This window comes from Dipodomys spectabilis, unplaced genomic scaffold (assembly GCF_019054845.1).
Source record: "Dipodomys spectabilis isolate Male_0828 unplaced genomic scaffold, ASM1905484v1 ptg000197l, whole genome shotgun sequence".
NCBI lineage: Eukaryota > Metazoa > Chordata > Mammalia > Rodentia > Heteromyidae > Dipodomys > Dipodomys spectabilis.
In genome coordinates this window covers 19,926,169-19,946,580 of record NW_024870874.1, presented here as the reverse complement: position 1 = coordinate 19,946,580, position 20,412 = coordinate 19,926,169, and the positions used below count along the sequence as shown (strand labels likewise).

The 20,412-nt window shown below is 43.0% G+C and overlaps 1 protein-coding gene across 1 annotated transcript in view; it reads right to left on the bottom strand.

The window, feature by feature from the left end:
* The window catches only part of Lrguk (leucine rich repeats and guanylate kinase domain containing), an 89,696-nt gene that overhangs the window by 3,738 nt on the left and 65,546 nt on the right, over positions 1–20,412 (bottom strand). The window contains exons 16-18 of the mRNA XM_042695904.1: positions 7,603–7,742; positions 3,527–3,615; positions 2,511–2,636 (exon numbers count right to left, since the gene is read on the bottom strand). Coding sequence (XP_042551838.1) covers positions 2,511–2,636; positions 3,527–3,615; positions 7,603–7,742 — 355 coding nt within the window. The remainder of the gene's footprint in view (positions 1–2,510; positions 2,637–3,526; positions 3,616–7,602; positions 7,743–20,412) is intronic.

Sequence of the window (20,412 nt, the reverse complement as noted above, 5' to 3'; positions counted from 1 at the left end):
TCCAGATCTAGAGCTGAAATGTGAACATGGTACCCCCACATTTAAAACAGCTTAGTGGGGCTTGTGTGGCTTACCTCCTCTGCTAGGTTTTAAGCCTTGCAGACAGCAGAGCCACAGAAGCTCTGAAGACTCTTGGCCTGGATTCAAACCTCTGCTCTAGATTTCTTAGCCTTGGCCAAGTCCCCCAGCATCACTAACTGTGTCTTGGTTGTCCCATCTGTCAAACAGGGACAACAGCCTCTGGTTTCGCATGGATCTCTACGTAGAGATAATGTATGTCACACTTCCAGGGCAGGAACAAGTGTGACACAAGATCTACTGTCCTTGCTTGTAATTTTGCTTCTTATAACCCATACACATTCACACTATTTTTTAGTTCAATAGCTTGGGGCTGTTTTAACGTTACCTATTTTTTATTTCTATAAAATAAAGCATATTCATTGTTTCTTCTAAAAGTAATACACCTCCAGTGTAGACAATTTGAAAACAAGAAGGAAGAAAGAAAAGTCATGGGCTGAAAAAGATCATTATTATGCTTTGGCTCTTATTTTTCTATGTAGTTTAACTTTTTTGTTTTATGCAACTGTGCGCATTTGGGGGGAATCAATTTTATAACTATTCTCTGAAACTTGATATCAGTAGCATATAACAGTCCATTGATTATTTGCTCCATATTTCATTCAGCCATCCTTTTGATTCTGAACATTCGGGTTCTTTGCAGGGTTTTCTGTCCTCATGAATATCTTTACATATAATGATTTCCCACAATGTGCATTATTTTATTAGTATTGTTGACTATCTGAATGTATTACTCTCTCCCCAACTCATGTGTTAAAATCACAGCCCCCAAGGTGATGGGTGAAGCGGTGAGGTGTCAGAGAGGAGCAGAGGTGGTCGGGCGGTGCCCTCATCAATCGGATTGGTGCCCTAATACCTGGAGAACTTCTTCGAGCTCCACACATCACATGGTGTAAGGACCCAGCAAGAAAAGAAGGTGCCATCTATGCGACAAGCAGCCTCTTAGAAGATACATCTTGATAGCATCCAGAATTATAAGAAATAAATCTACATTGTTATGTACCACTGGGTCTATGGCATTTGGTTACAGCAGCTTGCATGGACCAAGACAATAATCATGTGTCAGAACTGGGACAACTGGGTTGATAGTAAATACGCATTTTAGGCATTGGACATAAGTTTTCAAAAGATTATGAATTCTCCCCCATCTCCAGTAAAATCTGGGCCTGCTAGCACAGCCTTTCTCTTTGTATCATTTTAAAAGTCATTAATTTGTAAAAGTTTTCCAACATCATAAATAGGTAGATAAATACACAATAATAAAAAGATTTGGTAATTTAGCCTGCAAAAAGTGGTATATTGTTTGAAATTTATTTCTCATTGCAAGTAAAATTAGACACTGTTTTTATTATGTTAATATTTATATCAATTAGCTCCTGTCTCACTTCTCTTTTGAACTGTTTATATCTTTTGTTCCTTCATCTGTTGAAGATTGTCCTTAGTGTTTTCCAAATCAATTTATGTGAACTCTTTATACACTGAATGGTTGCCATCTGTCATACTTTATTATTTTTAAATAAGTTTTTGTATTATGAAAATGCTGTACAGAGGGATTACAGTTACATGAGCAAGGTAATGAGTAAATTTCTTATCAAGCATTGTTGTACCTTATATACCTTGTTGTTTCCTCATTTAAATTTTCTTTCTTTTTTATTTTCTATTTTCTTTTTTGTACTGGGGAATGAACCCAGGACATTGCACTTGCTAGGCAGGTGCTTTGCCACTGAGCTACATCCCAGATCTAAAATTTTCTTTATACTTAGAGAAACTCACATTGCTGATACCTAATAAAAATACATTCATTCCTCTTTCCTTCTGTAATTTTTCTTGTGTCTCCAAAAACTTTCCAGTAACATTTTAATGTCTACAATATATAGATTTTGAACTATGTTTTGACATTAAAATGTTAGGACTCAGAAATTACATTTTTGATATTAACTATGAATCAAGGGGTTATTGGAAGACCACTGGACTATAATACTAACTAGAACCCTCACAAACTGTATAGGAACAAAGCTCAGGCATGAGTCATGAAACAGCTGTCTCAAAATTCAAAACAAAGACTAGTACTGCACACAAAGGGACACCTAGGATTGTGATGGATTCTTGTTTCTTCTGCCATTGAAAACCTGAGTATCTCCAATTGCCTCTGCTACATAAAGACCCAAAGCTTCCAACCATGGGAAACTAAACTATATATACCCATGTGCCCTCTGAAGGGCCTGGTCTAATACTTTCAAGTTCCATGCTGGGAGGTGGAGCCCTACTCTTATATTTTTTAAGGATTTCTCTGAAGCCTAGAGATGATTATGATGATTGTTTTTTTAGGGTCCTGTGCTCTTTCACTGCCCTAAATCCCCAACCCCTGAGTGCTATGATTTTTCACTAACCAGCAGACAATGACCAAGTCCATCAAGCAAACTTCAACTCACTTAATTTCTGGATATACTCCAAAGGAAGGTTTAAAATATTCTTCAGACAGTTCCAAACTTTTTCGTAGCTCTTCTAAACTTGAAAAATACTGTTGATTACTGATTATAGGTGCTGAAACTGGACCCCTGAAATCAGAAATTTTTTTAGCCCAAAGGATTTCATAGTGATATCAATTATACATGCATGGAAGAATGGAAGAATGGAAGGATGGAAGGATGGAAGGAAAGAAGAGAGGGAGGGAGGGGGGAAAAGGAAAGGAAAGAAGGAAGAATAACAGCAAGAAGAAGAATGAAGGTAGGAAGAGATATCAGTGCTCTTGGCAAATTTCTGAAAACAGCGACTTTTCCATTTAACATTTAAATATTCTAAAACATCACAAAAGAAGAATTCAGGGCTGTGATACACATAATATTAATAAGACAATAATATGAAAGCAGTGCCTAACCATACCTGGCCTAAATCCTCTTCCTGTGTAACAATTAATTGTGCAGTAACTATTAATAGCTACTAGTACCTATGAAGTCCTGGCTTCATGGTAGGCAATCTACACCAAGAACCAAGAATCCATGGGTTAACAAAGCTCTCTTCCTTCCTGGAATTTACAGTCTAATATGGAAAGTAGGCATGAAAAAAATGACCTCCCAAATAATTACTATTGTTTGGAGAGTCATGACAGGCAGTACAGGAACTCAATGGGGGATAATTGGCTTTCAGTCATGAGTAGCCTTTGTGAAGGCTGATCATTATATCCAAACACCACTAGAAATATTACTGTTTGCGGACTGCAAAAAAAAAAATCAAGTTTCTAGTAGATGTAAGCTTACTGTGCCAGTTAAGCAATATGAAAATGACAAGAAAACACACAGCAAGAAATAAGTTTGCTACTAAACGACTGAGTCTACTTTAGTGTGGAGATTTCAGTTCCTGTTGATAATTTCAGACGTGTTAGGTAGATTTGGCCACAGAAAATTAATCTAAAGTTGTGCAAGTACCAACAAATGTCATACATTGCTACCTTTGAAACAGGAGTGTCTGATCACGAGGTATATTTCCCATAAGGGCTTGCCGGGCTGCCTCATGCTGTCTGTGCAGAGAGTATCTTTCCTGGGTAAGACACAAGATAAGAAAATTATATTCATGTTGAAAGTATGAAAAACCATTGAAACAGCTATTCATTCTCTGCTAGAAAGCAAAAAGGGGAAAAAGACACTCATACAGAGAATTATAAATAAAACCAAAATATTTTTATACAACTGTAATTTAATGTATCAATTTTATTTGATACCTAAATAAGAATGTGATGGACTTCACATTTCATGCATGCATTTTTAGTCTTTCTAATGAGATGGAAAACTTTTTGGGGCTACAAATTCTTAAATCTTAGCACAAGCAGTGACCACCTCGCTAAATAAACACAATAATAAATATAGGCTTTACTGTTACAAAACTCTTGTCTGTAAATTAGTACTACTGATCATCAAAGAAGGAAAAGATCATCTGAAGTTAAGTGCTAGTGGCTCACACCTGTAATCCTAGCTGCTCAGAAGGCTGAGATCTGAGGATCACAATTTGAAGCCAGCCCAGGCAGGAAGGTCTGTGAGACTCAAATCTCCAATTAACCGCCAAAAAGCCAGAAGTGGAACTATAGTTCCAGTGGTAGAGCACTAGCTTTGGGCACAAAAAGTTCAGAGACACCAAGCAGGCCCTGAGTTCAAGCCCTAGACCAGTTCAAACACACACACTCACACACACACACACACACACACACGCACACGCACACACACACACACACACACACACACACACACACACACACACACACACACACCCCGTTCAGAGATTTGGCAAACTGTAGGAGTAAGGATATTCTCTTGGAATTGGGAAGAGCAGGTTGAAAAAATAGATACAACTGATTTGCAGAAAACCAACTTTTAAAGGCTAAGACTCAGCCATATCAGCAATTCTGGAGTGAAAGGTCTTCACTATGTCAGCATAGAATTCAGTGTGCTTTCCAGGAAGTTAACCAAGCAAAGAGGGCTGTGTTCCTACAGAGGCAGGAACTCAAGTCACAGCGTATGACTCAAGTCATACTCGGACTGGGACTTCTGGAACCAATAGTTGGCATTTTGTGTTTCATAAATAAAAATCTCTGGCTGGACAGTGTTTGTCCAACAGTTAAGAAAAGAGCTATGGTCCTCTTTCATTTGATCTAAAAAGAAAACTGGCAAACAGCGGATTGAAATTATGTTTACAGTTCCCCCAAAACCTTTTAGAGATGACTAAATCGATGTGTTCAGGGAGCCATTCAGATGAGGTAGGAAGAGGAATGAAATGAGACCACTAAAGGCCATGTAACTAAAGAATCAGGAAATGAGGAAATGGAACACTTCATTTATTAAATTTTCTAAATTCATGTCCACCTATGGTCGCATTCACAGAAAGCATTTAGACTGATATAATGATGGCAGTTACCACCAACAAGCCTGATGTCAGATTTTTCCCCCAAGATTTGGCATTCTGGACCTTTTTTTTCCCACACAAGGCAAGTCATTTAGGTTCTAGAATAAACCCCAATGTCCCCAACGATAAGGGGAAAAAAACACCCAGGTGTCAGGACCTTTGGAGTTGGTAATACCAAGGATCTTCAGGGTCTAGTAACCTAATTACAACAAAGGAAGAAGGCAAGGAGTAGAAGCTCTAGAGATGTGCTGATGTCATCCACAAAGGTTATAGACTACTACCAGAGAGTTCGTTCCAGAAGTGCAAGGATCAGGTGTGTTTTGTTCTCGTATCTGGAGGAGACTCCGCTCTGTATTGAGAAGGCCAGTCCATGCCCATGAACATGGCAGGAATGGGAGGGCAAGCGTGAGTGAGCACATGAAAACATGAGAGTAAGGAGGAAAGGATGCAAAGAAGGGAAGAGGGAGAAGGAGAGAAAAAGAGAGGGGTGGGGATAGAGGGAGAAAAAGCCTTGAGAATATAAGGAGTGCGGCTGTGATGGCAAAGGCCCTTTGTGTGTTTGCTAAATTAGCAAGGACATACTGAATTCATCCACTAGTAAACCATCACAGAGAGGATGGCTGCTAGTCCTTCCGTAAGATCCCTTTCCTATATACTTTCCTATGTCTCCTGAATGCATCTACCAGGATCTTGCAAGGGGGACATCTCGAAGTAACTGTGGTAGTTTAGAGATTCCAGGCTCCTCTATAATTTCCCAGGATGTTGGTAAAACTTAGAATTTTGAAACTTAATCCAAATATGGAGAGCAATCCCCATTTCTAATGACTGATAGCTGATCCTCTGCGAATCCTGGTAGAGGGGAATATTTTAATTTCTTTTACATTTAATCTCTTTTGTATAAATAAGTCTGACGTTCCTGCACTCCAGATGGTGGTATTTACAGATGCCTGGAGAGCACCCAGTGCTGTTTCTAGGAACCATAGTCGGCACCAGCCAGCCCAGCCTTCTTCCCTGCGGCAGGGAATGGCATGGCCAGGTGGCATGGCTGCGAGAGCCGCAATGGGCTGCTGAGATTCTCTTGCCCACAGCAGTATGAATCCAAGAGGTATAGGGAAGTTCTGGAGAACAATAACATAAGAGCCACAGAGAGTGGGGCTTGAGGTAATGGGAGGGGAGAAGGAGAGCCAATAGAAGAAACTGTCCAACACAGAGCTAATACCACAGAACACACAGGAAACCAGAAGCAAACACATTTGTTTCTTGCACCTAGCACACCCAACAACTATTAAGACTTAGAGTCAAATGCACAGATACATCAGCTTGTGCCATATCGTGATGTCTTTCTCAAAAGGAACCAGCCTGAAACTTTTGACTACTCACTGTGATTCTCACTCAGAACAGGCAAGTTTTAAGGAAATAGAACAATAGAGTTAATAACTGAAAAAAAAATCTATCAATTCTGTAATTGTAATTATTTAAGTAGCTTTGTATTCCTACATCATTATGTAAAAATGATTGCAAGTAAGCATAACCTAATCTAAATGCAAAGCCCTCTTTGCATTCAACACCACACATGCTCATTGCTTGACGTTTCCAAAGAAATGAATTGGGACCAAGTCACATGACTGACTTAAACCAAGCTGTGTTATCAAGTATGGACTCCTTCAATGGACACACTTTGAAGGCTCAGCCCACAAATACTCAAAATTACATCCCAGCTATAGAACACATTTTCCTTCAGATGCATACTCTAATGCACTGATTTATTGTAGTGGTTTTTTTTTTTTTGTATTTGCCAAGTTGAAGAGTTGGTGTGAGTTTTGACTGGGAGCCCAAGGAAAAGGTACTCAAAAAATCTTACATCCTAGATGATGTTAAGCGAAATGAACCCCAAGATAGGGACACAAGTGTTTTCTTCTTTCTTGCTACTGTTTCTAACATATTTATAATGTACCATGGGATTTTTTGTTTCTTTGTATGTTCCTCCCCCACGGTATAGCTCCTGTTTTCACTGTCTGTGATGTCGGTGCTCTGCACTTGTATATACACTTCTCTAATTTGGGGAGGGGAAGGGAAAAACCAAATACTTAAATAGGGATACAGGCTGACCCATTGTAACAATGAGATGTACAAGACACTATGTTGAAAAATGAACTTTACAATTTAGGGGGGGGGGCGGAGTAGAGTTGTGGAGGTGGGAGGGAAGGGATGGTAGGGGAAAAACAAAGGAGGAGGTAACAATGCTTGATAGGAAATAGACTCATTACCTTGCTCATGTAACTGTAACCCCTCTGTACCGTATTTTTACAATAAAAAACATATTAAAAAAGAAAAATTAAGGAAATCTGAATACAAAAAAATCTTACATCCAAACTCTAGTTTTAGGACCAGTATTTATTCTTAAAGAAGGAGATGTGTGTGTGTGTGTGTGTGTGTGTGTGTGTGTGTGTGTGTGTGTGTGTGAGAGAGAGAGAGAGAGAGAGAGCACAAAAGAGAGAATAACCATCTTCAGTTCATATCGGAGAAAGAACAGTTTGGGGAACACTCATTAGCACCCCATATGAAAGCCTCTTTTTGCCTGCCAATATCTGTGTTCCTGCTGACACTTCACCCCTTCCACCCCCCTCTTACCACTGGTGTTTTTTTGGTTGAAAGTTTGGCCCACAATTTAGCAAAGTAGTTTCTGCTTGTGGAATCCAGGAAATCACTCATGTCCACAGAAGCAGGCTTCTCGGGAGGCTCTTCAACTAGCCTAGGAGACGCCGGAACCTCTGGTAGAGAGAAAACAAATAACTCTTAAAACCAAAGGCATGAAATAGAAAGAGAGCACTCTGCAAAGTGATAGAAATGTTTTTGAGACTTGTTTGTCTAAATACAAGAAACTACACTTAGTCTGCCCATTTTAACTTGAAAAGAACTAAAAATACAACAAAACAAATATATTAACATTTTCATTAAAGAGTTGAATAAATAACAGCTAAATATCAAATAATGCTATTGATTCTAAAGTCAGCCCATAATACCTTGAGGACACATACTCTGGAAATATATCTAATATTCAATCAATATAGGTTTACACAATGAAGTAAAATCTGTGAGAAACCGTAGCATCCAAACACTTCAGGGAAAAGTCACCCTTATAATTTCTTTCCAATTAATAAGTTCTCTTAAATGCTAGAAGGAAAATAAAACATGCGATACTAAGAAGAAACTTTGAATACAATAGACTTATGAGGCAGTTGTTTAGCACAATTTATTCATCAACGATGTCCAATACTCCTTTTATTGGGATGGAATCTTGCTGTGTAGCCTGGGCTGTTCTGGCTCAGGATTGGCCTCAAACTCACAATCCTCCCCCCTCTGCCTCCCAAGTGCTGGGATTATAGGATTACACCATGCTTGGCACATAACCTTTAAAGTATTAGAAGCCCAGAGACCTAGAACATAAAAATGTAAATTTCTGTTATTACTTCTCTATTGAAGGTCTAAATATACCTTTAGACATAGAAGATCACCAACACTTTATGTTCTGTTGTTTGGTATTACCATCTGATTTGATGGGAAGAATTTAACGATGACATCATCATAACGTCATTTGACCCATGCTTACTGTATTATGTGCTGGATGCTGTGGACCTAATGATGAACAAACCTCCTTGACTTGTATGGATTACAGTTCTAATGTGAGAAACAGACAAATAACACATTAAAAGAGTCAGACAATGAGAAGTGCGGTGAAACGGGATAAGGAGACAGAGTGAGCAGGAAAGTGGAAGTTAAAAGAAATACTCTGTGAGGCGGGGATATCTGAATGGAAATACAAGATGGAAAAGAGGAAATCATTCACTATCTGGCAGGAAATAAACATCTGGCCGTGAAAGTGGTTTTTCTGAGGAACCTCAAGCATGCTTATCGTGACTGCATCATGGACCAGAATTCACTGACACTGCGGGAAAGGGGGGGAGGATGGATAGAGAAGGGGTAGGTGCTGTAGCAATTTTTCTTTTCTGTCCTACTGAACAGAGTATTAGGACCAAGACCAGATGATGCTGAACAAAGTGAAACAAGCTTTCGATTGATAAACTCATGTTAACAATTTCCATAGAAGAGATCATAAGGATCATAAAAAAGGATACATATATGTGTGTAGAAGTATATAAGATTTTTCAAAACACAGTTTCTCAGTTAGTGTTTATTTTTCTAGCTTTCTCTAAGCCCCCTGTACTCCGTGGATGAGAATCAGGTTCATTCAATCTGATGAGGCCCTGCAGCTATAATTCCAACAGTTATCTCTTAATGGTTCTCAGCAACAAAACTTTTGGGTGAAGGTAATGTGTTTGCACGACTATTAGATTGCCTTATAATACCACCATCTCAATAATTTTAACTCCTATCCATTTCATAAAATTCTGAAAATATTTTCTGATGTCTTAATACATCAATGGACAGAAGATCCTATTTTCCTAATTTTAAAATAAAACAGAATAGCAATGTCATAATCCCTTGACAAAAAATTTCTTAGTTTGTTCTTATTTAAAGCATCTAAGTGAAAGTTAACCGTGAGGAAACATACATACATGCATACGTATGTACATACTTATATGTGAACAAAAGAAAAGAAGCAAGCTCTTCAATATATAGGCAAGTTTATTTAAATAACTATAATGAAGAAGCATAAGTGAATTTAAATGATGCATGGCAAATTTTAAAGTTATTTTTTATGGCTTAGTATAATTACCAAGTGCAGGAAACTATAAGCAAAGTATCTGAGAAAAAAATGGGAATGCATCTCAAACTAATTCTAAAAAGCTGAGACCTTTCCTTAAGACTTCCATTCTTTTGAAATTAGGTGAGTTAAATACTATTTGTGGGAGGCATTTTAAAAGGCTAAGTATAGACTTCAACCTAAGTAGCAAGTGCAGTAGAGGTAATGTATCTAAGAGCAAAACATGAGCATGTGTAATTGATATCGTATCATCTCACAGCCTAATAAGGCCATTTACTGCATAAAGGAAAAGAAAAATAAAAGGTGTTGATGGTCTAGCATTAGAGGCTCATATCCAGGTCAATTGCTGGCAATAAAATTGCCATTTGGAGGTCAGATTGCAAATGCTTTGAATAACCCAAATCTCTATTTTAATGACCAATATTTTTCATATGCAGAGCACCACTCATACAGCAGATCAGCATAGCCATTTTCCTGTCCAAAGTGATCACCTTCCAATATAAAACTTTAACATATTTAAATAAATAAAACCTGGCAAAAACTGTTTCCACATTAAAGTTTATCTTTCTCTGAAAGCACTTGGAAACGGTTCTTGAAAAACAGGATATTATTTTCAGAGGAAATTCCCAAGATGTCCCAAGATGTTTTCTGAATCATTGATTTTTCTCCTCAGCTTTGAAACATATTCAGTGACTGAACCAATAAAGGGTAATTTAAACCCATGATTAGTAAATGTGTGTGTATTTGTGTACAGTAAGTTGTATATAAAATGTCAATTCCTATAAAATAGTCTTTATCCTAAAATATGTAACCAGGAAAAGGGCTTAAAACAAATTGAAACACAATCATCTTTACAGAGTATAAAATGTTTAATTTTATTAGAACAGTTACACAATTTGTGGTGGAACATTAAGGGGAAAAATTAGTCCAGTAGGAAGTGCTATCACAAAATGGAAGCTATTTTTCTAAGACAGAAATGCATCTTAAAAGTCTTTTCCACTTGTGCTAGAAAAATGGTATTTTTACACAGAATCCATGCTAACTTTCCAAACTGAAATAAGCTTTTGCAGTAGAACACGATCATATTAAGTCCAAGAAGACAAAGTAATAATGATTATGTTTATATGGAAAATGAACACATTTATTAAATTATTCTGACAGTGAAGTGCTATATTCTTCAACATCCATCCATTTGAAGAAAGATAATCAGCTATGTAAACAGAGACAACATCCATGACAAGATAAAAGGAAAGGATATGAGAATCTATTCACACACAGTGAAAATGAGGTACAGAAACATTTCTTTCTCCTTTGTAATGTCTTCGCTAGAGCTGAACCTATGGTCCAATGTTTTGGTGATGCATCTAGAATGCAACATTTTTTTAAACGAATGAGTTTATCATGAAGTAGTTTGCACTTGAAAGAGATAAGCCAGAGCAGATACACTTCAAGAGTGCTTATATGATATATAAGACCCGTGCTATATAGAAAATTAAGGAAAGGAAAAGAAATGATAGCAAAGATTGGCAGGAAAGGGAAACTTCAGTAAGTTTACTTTCCTGTTGCCCATTATATGTGAACAGCTACATTTCTCTAAGGCCAGTTGTGCTAAGTGTGGCATCCCAAGCAGCTGGGACTAGAGATGCCCCTTGCCAGGCCAGGCTAGGACTTACCCTTGCAGAATGACTGAAAGACACCAGTTCATCAGTTGCTTTCTCCATTTTTAAAAAATTCATTTTGCTTTCCCAGTTTTGTGCTTGGAGACTGAGGATCTGCTGATCAGAGTTATAGAAGCCTATGTTGGTCTTAACTGACAGCAAGAGGAAACTAACATGTCTACTATGTGGACAAGTAAATTGATAGTACTTCCCCTCTAACCAATGAGAAATCCAGAATAGATCTGATCCTGATTTTACAAAGGATGACGATACCAGTGAAAACAATATATAGCATTTACTGTGCATGTACTATGTGCCGGAGATCATCCTAAGTGTTTGATTCAGTATCACAAAGAAATTCAGTCACTTCGCTGGTCATGTTTCCCTGCTCTCTTTCCCAAAACTACAGGGCTGCTTGTCATCAGCTCCTGAAGGTCCCTCCATCTCAGAAATTTCCCCTTCTTGCTGGTACCTTTTAAAAAAACTTTATTGTCAAGGTAATGTACAGAGGGGTTACAGTTACAGAAGGTAGTAATTACATTTCTTGTCTAATTTCTTCCCTCTCCCATCACCCCCCCCCCACGTTGTACAGATCATTTCCAACATATTGTCTTGTGAGTATCGCTGTTGCATAGGTCTCCCCTTTGTCCTTTGTCTCACCATTTTGTTGTTCCCCTTCCCTTCCCTAGTTTAAATAAATGTATACAATACCCAGGGTACCAAAATTGAATATAGAGACAACAGGGGATAAACCATAGGGGGAAACACAAAATAAAAAAAGAAATCATGTAGTACATTGGGAACAACAACAACAAAGAAAAACCTCTTGTATCACGTCTTGGAGTTCATTTGGCTTAGCATCATCTTATATGGTCATATGTACATAGCTATTGAGCTATTATGCTCATCTGCTAAGATTACCCTAGATGTATACTAATTATTACAAGTAAGGGAAACCTCGTACCATTCTTATTGTGTTCAAGTTCCTTAATTCAATCGAGGCTGTCAAAGGCTATTAAAGTATTTTCAAAGAAAACTATCTCATTTAACAAACATTTCCACCTAATTTGAACACATACTATCCTATAGCAACACACAATAAAATATATTTTGTTGGTTACCTGTTCATAAGAATGAACATTCATCAAAGGAGCATTGCTTAGATGCTTTGCAATACATTTAATTCTCATAGAACCCCTGAGGTATGTAGTATTATTAATTATCTCCATTTTATAGGTAAGAACTTTGTAACTTTCCCAAGTTCACACATTTAGATTGTAGTGAAACTGGGGTTTCCAAAGATTATTTTGACTTTCAGTGTGATTTACAACCAATCTTTAATTGGAAGATCCTCAGCTTTCGCTATTCATGATTGTCCTTCCCAAATCAGCTTTAAGATTAGATGTTAACTCTTCTATCACTACTTACTTATCAACACAAAAAGGGGGAGTTTTTGCTCACTTCTCTGAATGTTGGGCAATACAAAGAGTGATCTTAGAATACTTAGTTCCAATTGAACTAAGCAACTAAATTCATTTATGGACATACTGTGCTAGACACTGCCTCAATAATGTGGTTATCTTAAGTAGAATTTGGAGGATCTTTTATGATTAAAAGATTATTGGGAAGGTGGCTCAGTGGTAGAGCGCTTGCTTTGCATGCATGAGACCCTGAGTTCAATTCTTCAGCACCACCTAAGCAGAAAAAGCTGGAAGCGGCGCTGTGGCTCAAATGATAGAGAGCTAGCCTTGAGCTGAAGAGCTGAGGGACAGTGTCCAGGCCCAGAATTCAGGCCCCAGGACTGACAAAAAAAAAAAAAAAAGATTATTTTCAGGGTTATCATGGAACAAAAGGCCAGGTAAGAGCCAGGTAATAATTTAGTGACAGAAACATTATTGATCAAGATCATTTATTAGTAAGATTTACATAAAAAGTCATTGCTTTGCATATGGGTTTGGAAATATCTCATCCTGAGCTCCAACATGAGCAAAGAGACATTACTCACAGTCTACCAGATTCTCATCCCAGCATAACTGAGGCAAGTGCGTCCAACCTCATCCAAATGAGCCAGGTAAACAGGATTCCAAGGACAAGACCAGGGCACAGCCATCGGTGCTCAGTGTAGGGCTTTCAAAACTACACTGTGGAATCCACTTAGTGGGTTGCAACCTGCATTTGAAAGCCTAAAAATTAGCACCACAGAAAACATCATACTAGCTGGCACTGGCTCATCCCTGTAATCCTAGCTACTGAGGAGGCTGAGATCTGAGGATGGTGGTTCAGAGGCAGCCCAGACAAGAAAAACCATGAAAGGCTATCTCCAATTAACCACCAGAAAACTGGAAATAGAGCTGTGGCTCAAAGTAGTAGAGTGCTAAGCCTTGAGCAATAAAAACCCTCAGGGACAGCCCCCCAGGGCCTAATTTCCAGCCCCACAACCAACCAACAACAACAACAAAAAAGAGAAAAAAAACAAGAAAGAAAGAAAGACAGAAAGCAAGCAAGCAAGAAAGACATAAAAAAGCAAGCAAGGAAAGAAAGGAAGAAAGGAAGAAAGAAAGAAAGAAAGGAAGGAAGGAAGAAAGAAAGAAAGAAAGAAAGAAAGAAAGAAAGAAAGAAAGAAAGAAAGAAAGAAAGAAAGAAAGAAAGAGAAAACATCATACTGTATCCCTCCATAGTACAGGTATCTTATGATGCTTTATTTCCTCTGTGTGTATGTGTTCATTGGGTCACAGTAGTATAAAATGTATTCCTAGCTATGTATCTTAGTCAAAAAATGTTTTACAGCTAGTAATCTAATGAATACTAAATGCACGCAATATTCCAGTGCTACATACTGTATTTAATAAAACAGACAGTTGGATTCTTCATAGCCAATAAACAGAGTCAATTGTAATGAATGGATCATAGATCATAAAGGGAAACTTAAATTTCATCCACTCCAGGAAATAATCCAGCATGTATAAGACTCCCATAATGGAGCATCTAAGTTTTGGAGAAAGCTTGTTTTGTTTCTCCACAAACCACCTCTGACCCAAGAAGTTCTTCATTATACCAAACTAAAATAAACCATAGGGCTGCTACTGTCACCTGACAGCTCTTCAAAAAGCTGAAAGTAGACGTGTGGCTCAAGTGGTAGGGCACTATAGTCTTGAAGCAGACAAAGCTTAGGGAGAGTACTGAAATACAGACATTAAAAAAAAAACCATTTGTATATTAAAAAAAATCAGAACTCTTCCTTACATCAAGACAATTAATAACCACAGTTAAAATTTGTCACCAGACAAGTTGCTGATCTTTTCTCCTCCTTTGACAGGAGAGCAAAATGTTGTTCAAAATGTTACACCAAATCTGAAATGTTAGAAACTTATACTAAAAACAGGAACAAACACAGCCAGGCACTGGTGGCTCAGTGTGTAATCCTAGCTGCTCAGGAGGCTGAGGGGTGGATTGCAGTTTGAAGCCAGCTCAAGCAGAACCGTCCGTGAGGCTCTTCTCCAATTAACAAGGGGGGAAAATGGTGACATTGATTAAGATGCATTGTATTCATAAATTAATATATTCAATTGATATTCCTTTGTACAACTACTTAATAAAAAGCAAAATAAATAAACAAGCACAATGGTTATATCTATAATTATCAGACATGAATTAAGGCCATCCTGGAAAATAGAAACCATACATATTCTCTCGATATTTAAAAAAATCATTTTGAATCTTTACAATAAAAGACACTAAAAAATAATTTTGGCCTAATTTTAGGCTTTGAATAAGGAAAGAAACAAATATTCCATTGAATAAAAAACAAATATTCCATTGAATAAAGAAACACCAAACAAACTTCAATTCCTAGAGCTAAAAATGTCTTAAGCTGTATATAAACTTAAAAAAAAAAAAAGTTTGAAGTGAAGGAGTGGCTGGAATGGCCAGCCTTGAGCAGAAAAAGCCAAATGGGAGCGTGAGGCCCTGAGTTCAAGCCTTCGTACTGACACAAATAAATAAAAGCAGAACAAAAACACAGGAGGTAGCCGGGCACTCCAGCCTGTAATCCTAGCTACTCAGGAGGCTGAGATCTGAGGATCAAGGTTCAAAGCCAGCCCGGGCAGGAAAGTCCGTGAGACTCTTATCTCCAATAAACCACTAGAAATCCGGAAGTGGTGCTGTGGCTCAAGCAGTAGAGCGCTCGCCTTGAGCTGAAGAGCTGAGGGACAGCGCCCAGACCCAGAGCTCAAGCCCCACAACCGACAAAAAAAAAAAAAAAGAACACAGGAGGGCTGAACTTTCTGCACAAGAGAGAAATTTGCTTAGTGCTTTTCCTGAAAAACACAATTCCAAATGCCTCAGAAATGGCTGTCAAACAGGACAGGAAGTACATGTCGCTAAAGCTCTTTACCCAAGTGAGACGCTGGCCCCACTAGTTGGCTCCCAGACAGTGCTCATTATCCCCATTTTCTTCATCTCTTTCTACTCTCCTCTCTCCCACTTCCCATCTTAACAGTGGATCTGACCATCCCTGCGCCACTGGTGTGCCAGCCATTCTTCCTGCCTCCAGTACCATGATCTTAACTCCATCCCCTGTATCCCTTCTAGAAAGATGCCTCCAAAGTACAAATTTAACCGTTCAAGGGGTCTGCTGTTGTTTTAAGATGAGGCTTCCCCAGTGGCGTAGCCAGGCATGGATCTACACAGGCCTGCAGCCTGCCTTGCACGGGTCCTGAGGAGACACTAGCTCCACATAAGCATTATCTGCTCTGCCCTCTTTCCTCCCTATCAATCTGCTGAACAGTCATGTGACCTTGAGGACTCAGCAGAAGGAACTTCTCGAGGGAGTATTTCCTGGTCCTGTTGTCATATCCTAGGCTGAAAAATCTTTCCTCAGTATTTGTATGACAGCCAAAGAGGAAATAGTGGGTTTTCTTGTCTGTAAGATGCCAACAGAAGCTTAGCGTGCTGTGGGACCCCTACATGACCACATTCCACAATGTGGCGATGAGCCTTCCTGTCTGTCCACCTGATATTTAAGGGTCTTCCTCATCATACCCAGTAGCTAGCAGTGTCTGACACATAGGAGATACTTAATAAGCATTAGTTGGGTGAATGACTTAATAATCACAAATTATAGTGTTGTTTGTTTTTTAAAAATCATCCTATAACTTTCATCTTGGACAAACCAGATAGTTCAGAGGATAATTACTAATGTTACATAGTTATGAGTGGATTCTTGCTTTGTAAGAGGATTCCTATATCTTGGGTTTATTTTTTTTTCAATTTCTTCTATTGCACTTGGAGTTACAGTTGACATTCTTGCAGTTTTGTGGACACATACCTTTGTATGCATTTAGTCATCAGTTATATTTTTAAAACACAGAATACTAAACACAGGTTTAACCCATTGTCTGTATACAGAGTAACCCACGATTCTGTTCTTAAAGGGTTACAACATCTTGGCCATGCATGCTGATTTATAACTGTAATCCCAGCTACTTGGGAGGCCAAGTATGGAAGGACTGCAGTTCAAGACTGGCTCAAACAAAAGTCAGTGAGACCCCAAGTCAAGAAATAAGCCACTACAGTAGCTGACATCTGTAACCCTAGCTACTTTCAAGGAATAGGTAGCAAGATTACAATCTGAATTCAGCCAGGGCAAACACATAAGATCCCCCCAAAGTAGACAGGCTTAAAAAGATATGCTTGATCCACACTGCAGACCAATCAGTTTCTCCCTGAATTTTTTTTTAAATCATAGAATCAAAGATTGCTCATATTCATTCCTTTCTAGCAGTAAGAGATGAGAAAGATAAAAGCAGATGTAACAAGATTGCTCATATTCATTCCTTTCTAGCAGTAAGAGATGAGAAAGATAAAAGCAGATGTAACATCAGAGCTGTCGGTGGCCAGGCAGAGAAACTGATATTCAGCCATTTGTAGTCCAAAGAACGATGCCAATGTGGAGAAAGAAATGCAAGACATGAAGTAAGTCGGCCGACGGCAGAGTCCCGCGGCTGGCCCCGGCCTCGTCTGGCCCCGGCCTGGCTGGCCCCGGCCTCGCTGGCCCCGGCCTCTCTGGCCCGGCCTCTGGCTGGCTCTCCCACCCCCAATAGGCCATAAACGGGCCCTTCGCCAGCAAGGCAACATCGTAATACGAAATAAATGAAGCCCTGGTTCATCTCTATTTTCTTCCCACTACTTCTTCTGATGCAGGCAGATGGTTCTTTGCTGTTGTTGTTTTGTGTGTTTGGAGTAGGACGGCCTGGGCCAGTTACGTGGGACTCCTCTGCCCACGGAGAGACCCGTGGACATGCCCGCCACAGCGAGTGAATTCTCCACCGGAGAGGAAGCCGAGGGCAGCCGGGCCCTGCCCCGGCCGGAGCTGGCGGTGGAAGAACTCCTGGATGGACAGAGGACATGGGGCCCACCGGCTGGCAGTCACTTGCGTGGCCCTTCCAGGAACCAGCGGCTCCGGAGCGTGGACCAAGGCCGGTGCGGGGCGGGGCGGGCCAGGCCGGGCGGGGCGGGGCGGGGCGGGGCAGGGCGGGGCGGGGGAGGCGGCGCGGCCAGGGCCGCGCACTCCGGGCCGGCGCGGCTCGCACTCACACCGCGGTGCTCTGGCTGCCCCTGGCGCGTCTTCTTCCCGCCCGGGCTGGCCCCTGGGAGGCGCCTCCATTTTGGGGGGTCCGTCTGTCTTTGGCGGGCTGCCTGGAAGGAGGCGGCGGGCCGCCGTCCCCGTGGCTGGCGCTCCCCGGCTCTGGGGAGGCCGCCGTCTTCCCAGGCCTTCCCGGGGTGGCGGGCGCACGCCCCGCGGGGGCAGAGCCGGCCTCCGGGGGCTCCTCGCTGGCCTCTTGGGTTGGCTGGCTGCCACTAGGGCGGGCTTGGTCTTCCTGAGATGATCCTTCTCGAATGTTCTTCTTCGGAGCTGGGCGTTTGGGCGGAAGGCTGGTCTTCTTTCTGGACGGATGGGCTTTCCTCCTCCTCTCTCCCTGGGGCTGGGCATCGCTGGGCAGAGGCTGGGTGGGGGGCGGCTCAGAAGTTTCTAGCACCTGGGCCGGCGGTCCCTGCCGCTCCTGGGGGTCCGGGGGCGGCGGGCGCGCGTGGCCGGCGTGCTCGGGGTGCGCCGGCGCGGGGCGCTGCTCCTCGCCAGCTCCCTCGGGCTCCGGCGCCTTCCTCTCCGCAGGCCCTCCCGCGCTCGGGGGGTCGTCGATGCGCGGGAGGCGGACCCGGGGAGCCCCGTCTTCCCGGGGTGGGTGGGGGGCCTGGTCCTGGGTCGGGGGGCTGATGGGAGGGAGCTTCACCTCGCTGCCTTTGGCCTCGGGGCTCGGCTTCGGGGGCGGCCCGGCGTGGGCCGGGCTGATGCGGGGCAGCCTGCCCGCGCCGCCGCCCGCGGGGGAGGCCGTCGGGGCGGGGTCGGAGCCCGGCCCCGGGGCCTCCTCGCGGCTGGGGGACAGGAGCTTGGGCGTGGGCCTCCGGCTCTGGAGCGGAGCCAGCGTCTGAGGCCGGGGCAGCCGCGTGGGGGCCAGCCGGCCCCGGGGCAGCGAGGGCGCCGGCGGGTCCCGGTCCTGGGGAGCAGGCGGTTCCGGGTAGGGGGTCCCGACCCGGCCCGCGTCCGCTTGGGGGGTTTCCCTTGAGTCCGGGTGGCGAGGCGGTGGGGGCCGGGCTGGCCGGGCGCCCTCACCGTGGATCTTCCGAGGGCCGAGGGAAGGAGTCGCCCCGGCCTCCGGGCCTGGCTGCGGGCTGGGCGGGGCAGGGGGCTCGTGGGGCGCCGCGGGGGTCCGTGGCCCCGCCTGGCCGGCGTCCCCCTCGGCCGGCCGGGCGTCTGGCTGCGCGGTGGCTGGCTCGGGAGAAGGCTGCTGCGCTGGCGGCGGCGGCGGGGCATCCGCGGCCTCCCCGTGCGGGGACGAGCCTGCGACCCGCCCAGGGGGCTGCGGAAGCTCGGGTTCCGGCGGGCTGGGGGAGGAAGGCCCCGGCGCGGGCTCGGGGTCCTGGGAAGGGTCTGCGCCGCCGTCCTGGCTCCCGGGGACCTCGGCGGGGACCTGCGCTCCGGAGGGACGGCCTCTCACCTGGCCGGCGGCCTGCAGTTTTGCCAGGCGCCTGGGGGAGGGGACCAGGTGAGCTGGCACCCCAGAGGCGGTCTTCTTGCTAGAGGATATCCCTGCTTTGATATAAACACAAGTTAGCTAAAGAAATGGTCTGCACTGTCTAGAAATACGAACAACAACACCCTCTTTCCCTTTGGTGGCGCGTGGACACCCTTGAAGAGTCAAGCTACACCAACCGGGGAGACCTGGCTTTGCCCTCCTTGGGCAGACTGTCTGCCATTCGCTTTAATAGAACTGAGGGCCATGTTTGCCAACAGGAACGCGAATGAATACACACGAAAGAGGCGGAGTCACAGAGCCAGGTTTGGGAGTGGAGAACATGTTTTCCATGTGATGAGATCCTAAGCGTTCTCCACTCTGGAGCTACGGGGCGGACATCAAGACTGACCAGGTCCCCTGGCTTGTGTCCTTGTTTAATGGAGAGTCCCTGACGTTAAGTTCCATGGGCCGTGAGGGGCCACGTCTGTTTACCCACATGGCCAGGGCTCAGCAAGTGATGAATGGGAGAAGCAGGGAAGAAAGGGTCCATGGAAAGGACCGGGCAATGCAGTGTGAGAAGCTGCTGCCCTTATCCACCCCGGAGCCTCAGATTCCTTCCCCTGTCTGCCCTGGCTTCACTAGTGGCTGGCAGAGGTGCCCAGCAATGCTGTGTCTGCAGAGAGGGATTGCTTCTTCCAGTCACCACAGGAGCACATCCATGGAGTAACTCTGCTCCCCAGCAGGCACCTGCTTGGGATGGAACACTCATTTCATCTGAGGACACGGCACTGGAATGCGGAGGGGTCAGAGGTGACACTCCAGTATGGAACATCCTGGAAGAAACTTCCAGGGAGACTTGATATTCATAGGCTCCAAAACAAATGAGGTACCTACCTGAGGTGACCCCAGCACGGTCCTCCCCAGCAGCACCCCGGCCCCGGCCACCTTCCTCCTGGCGCTCTCTAGGCTCACACTGAGCCTCCTT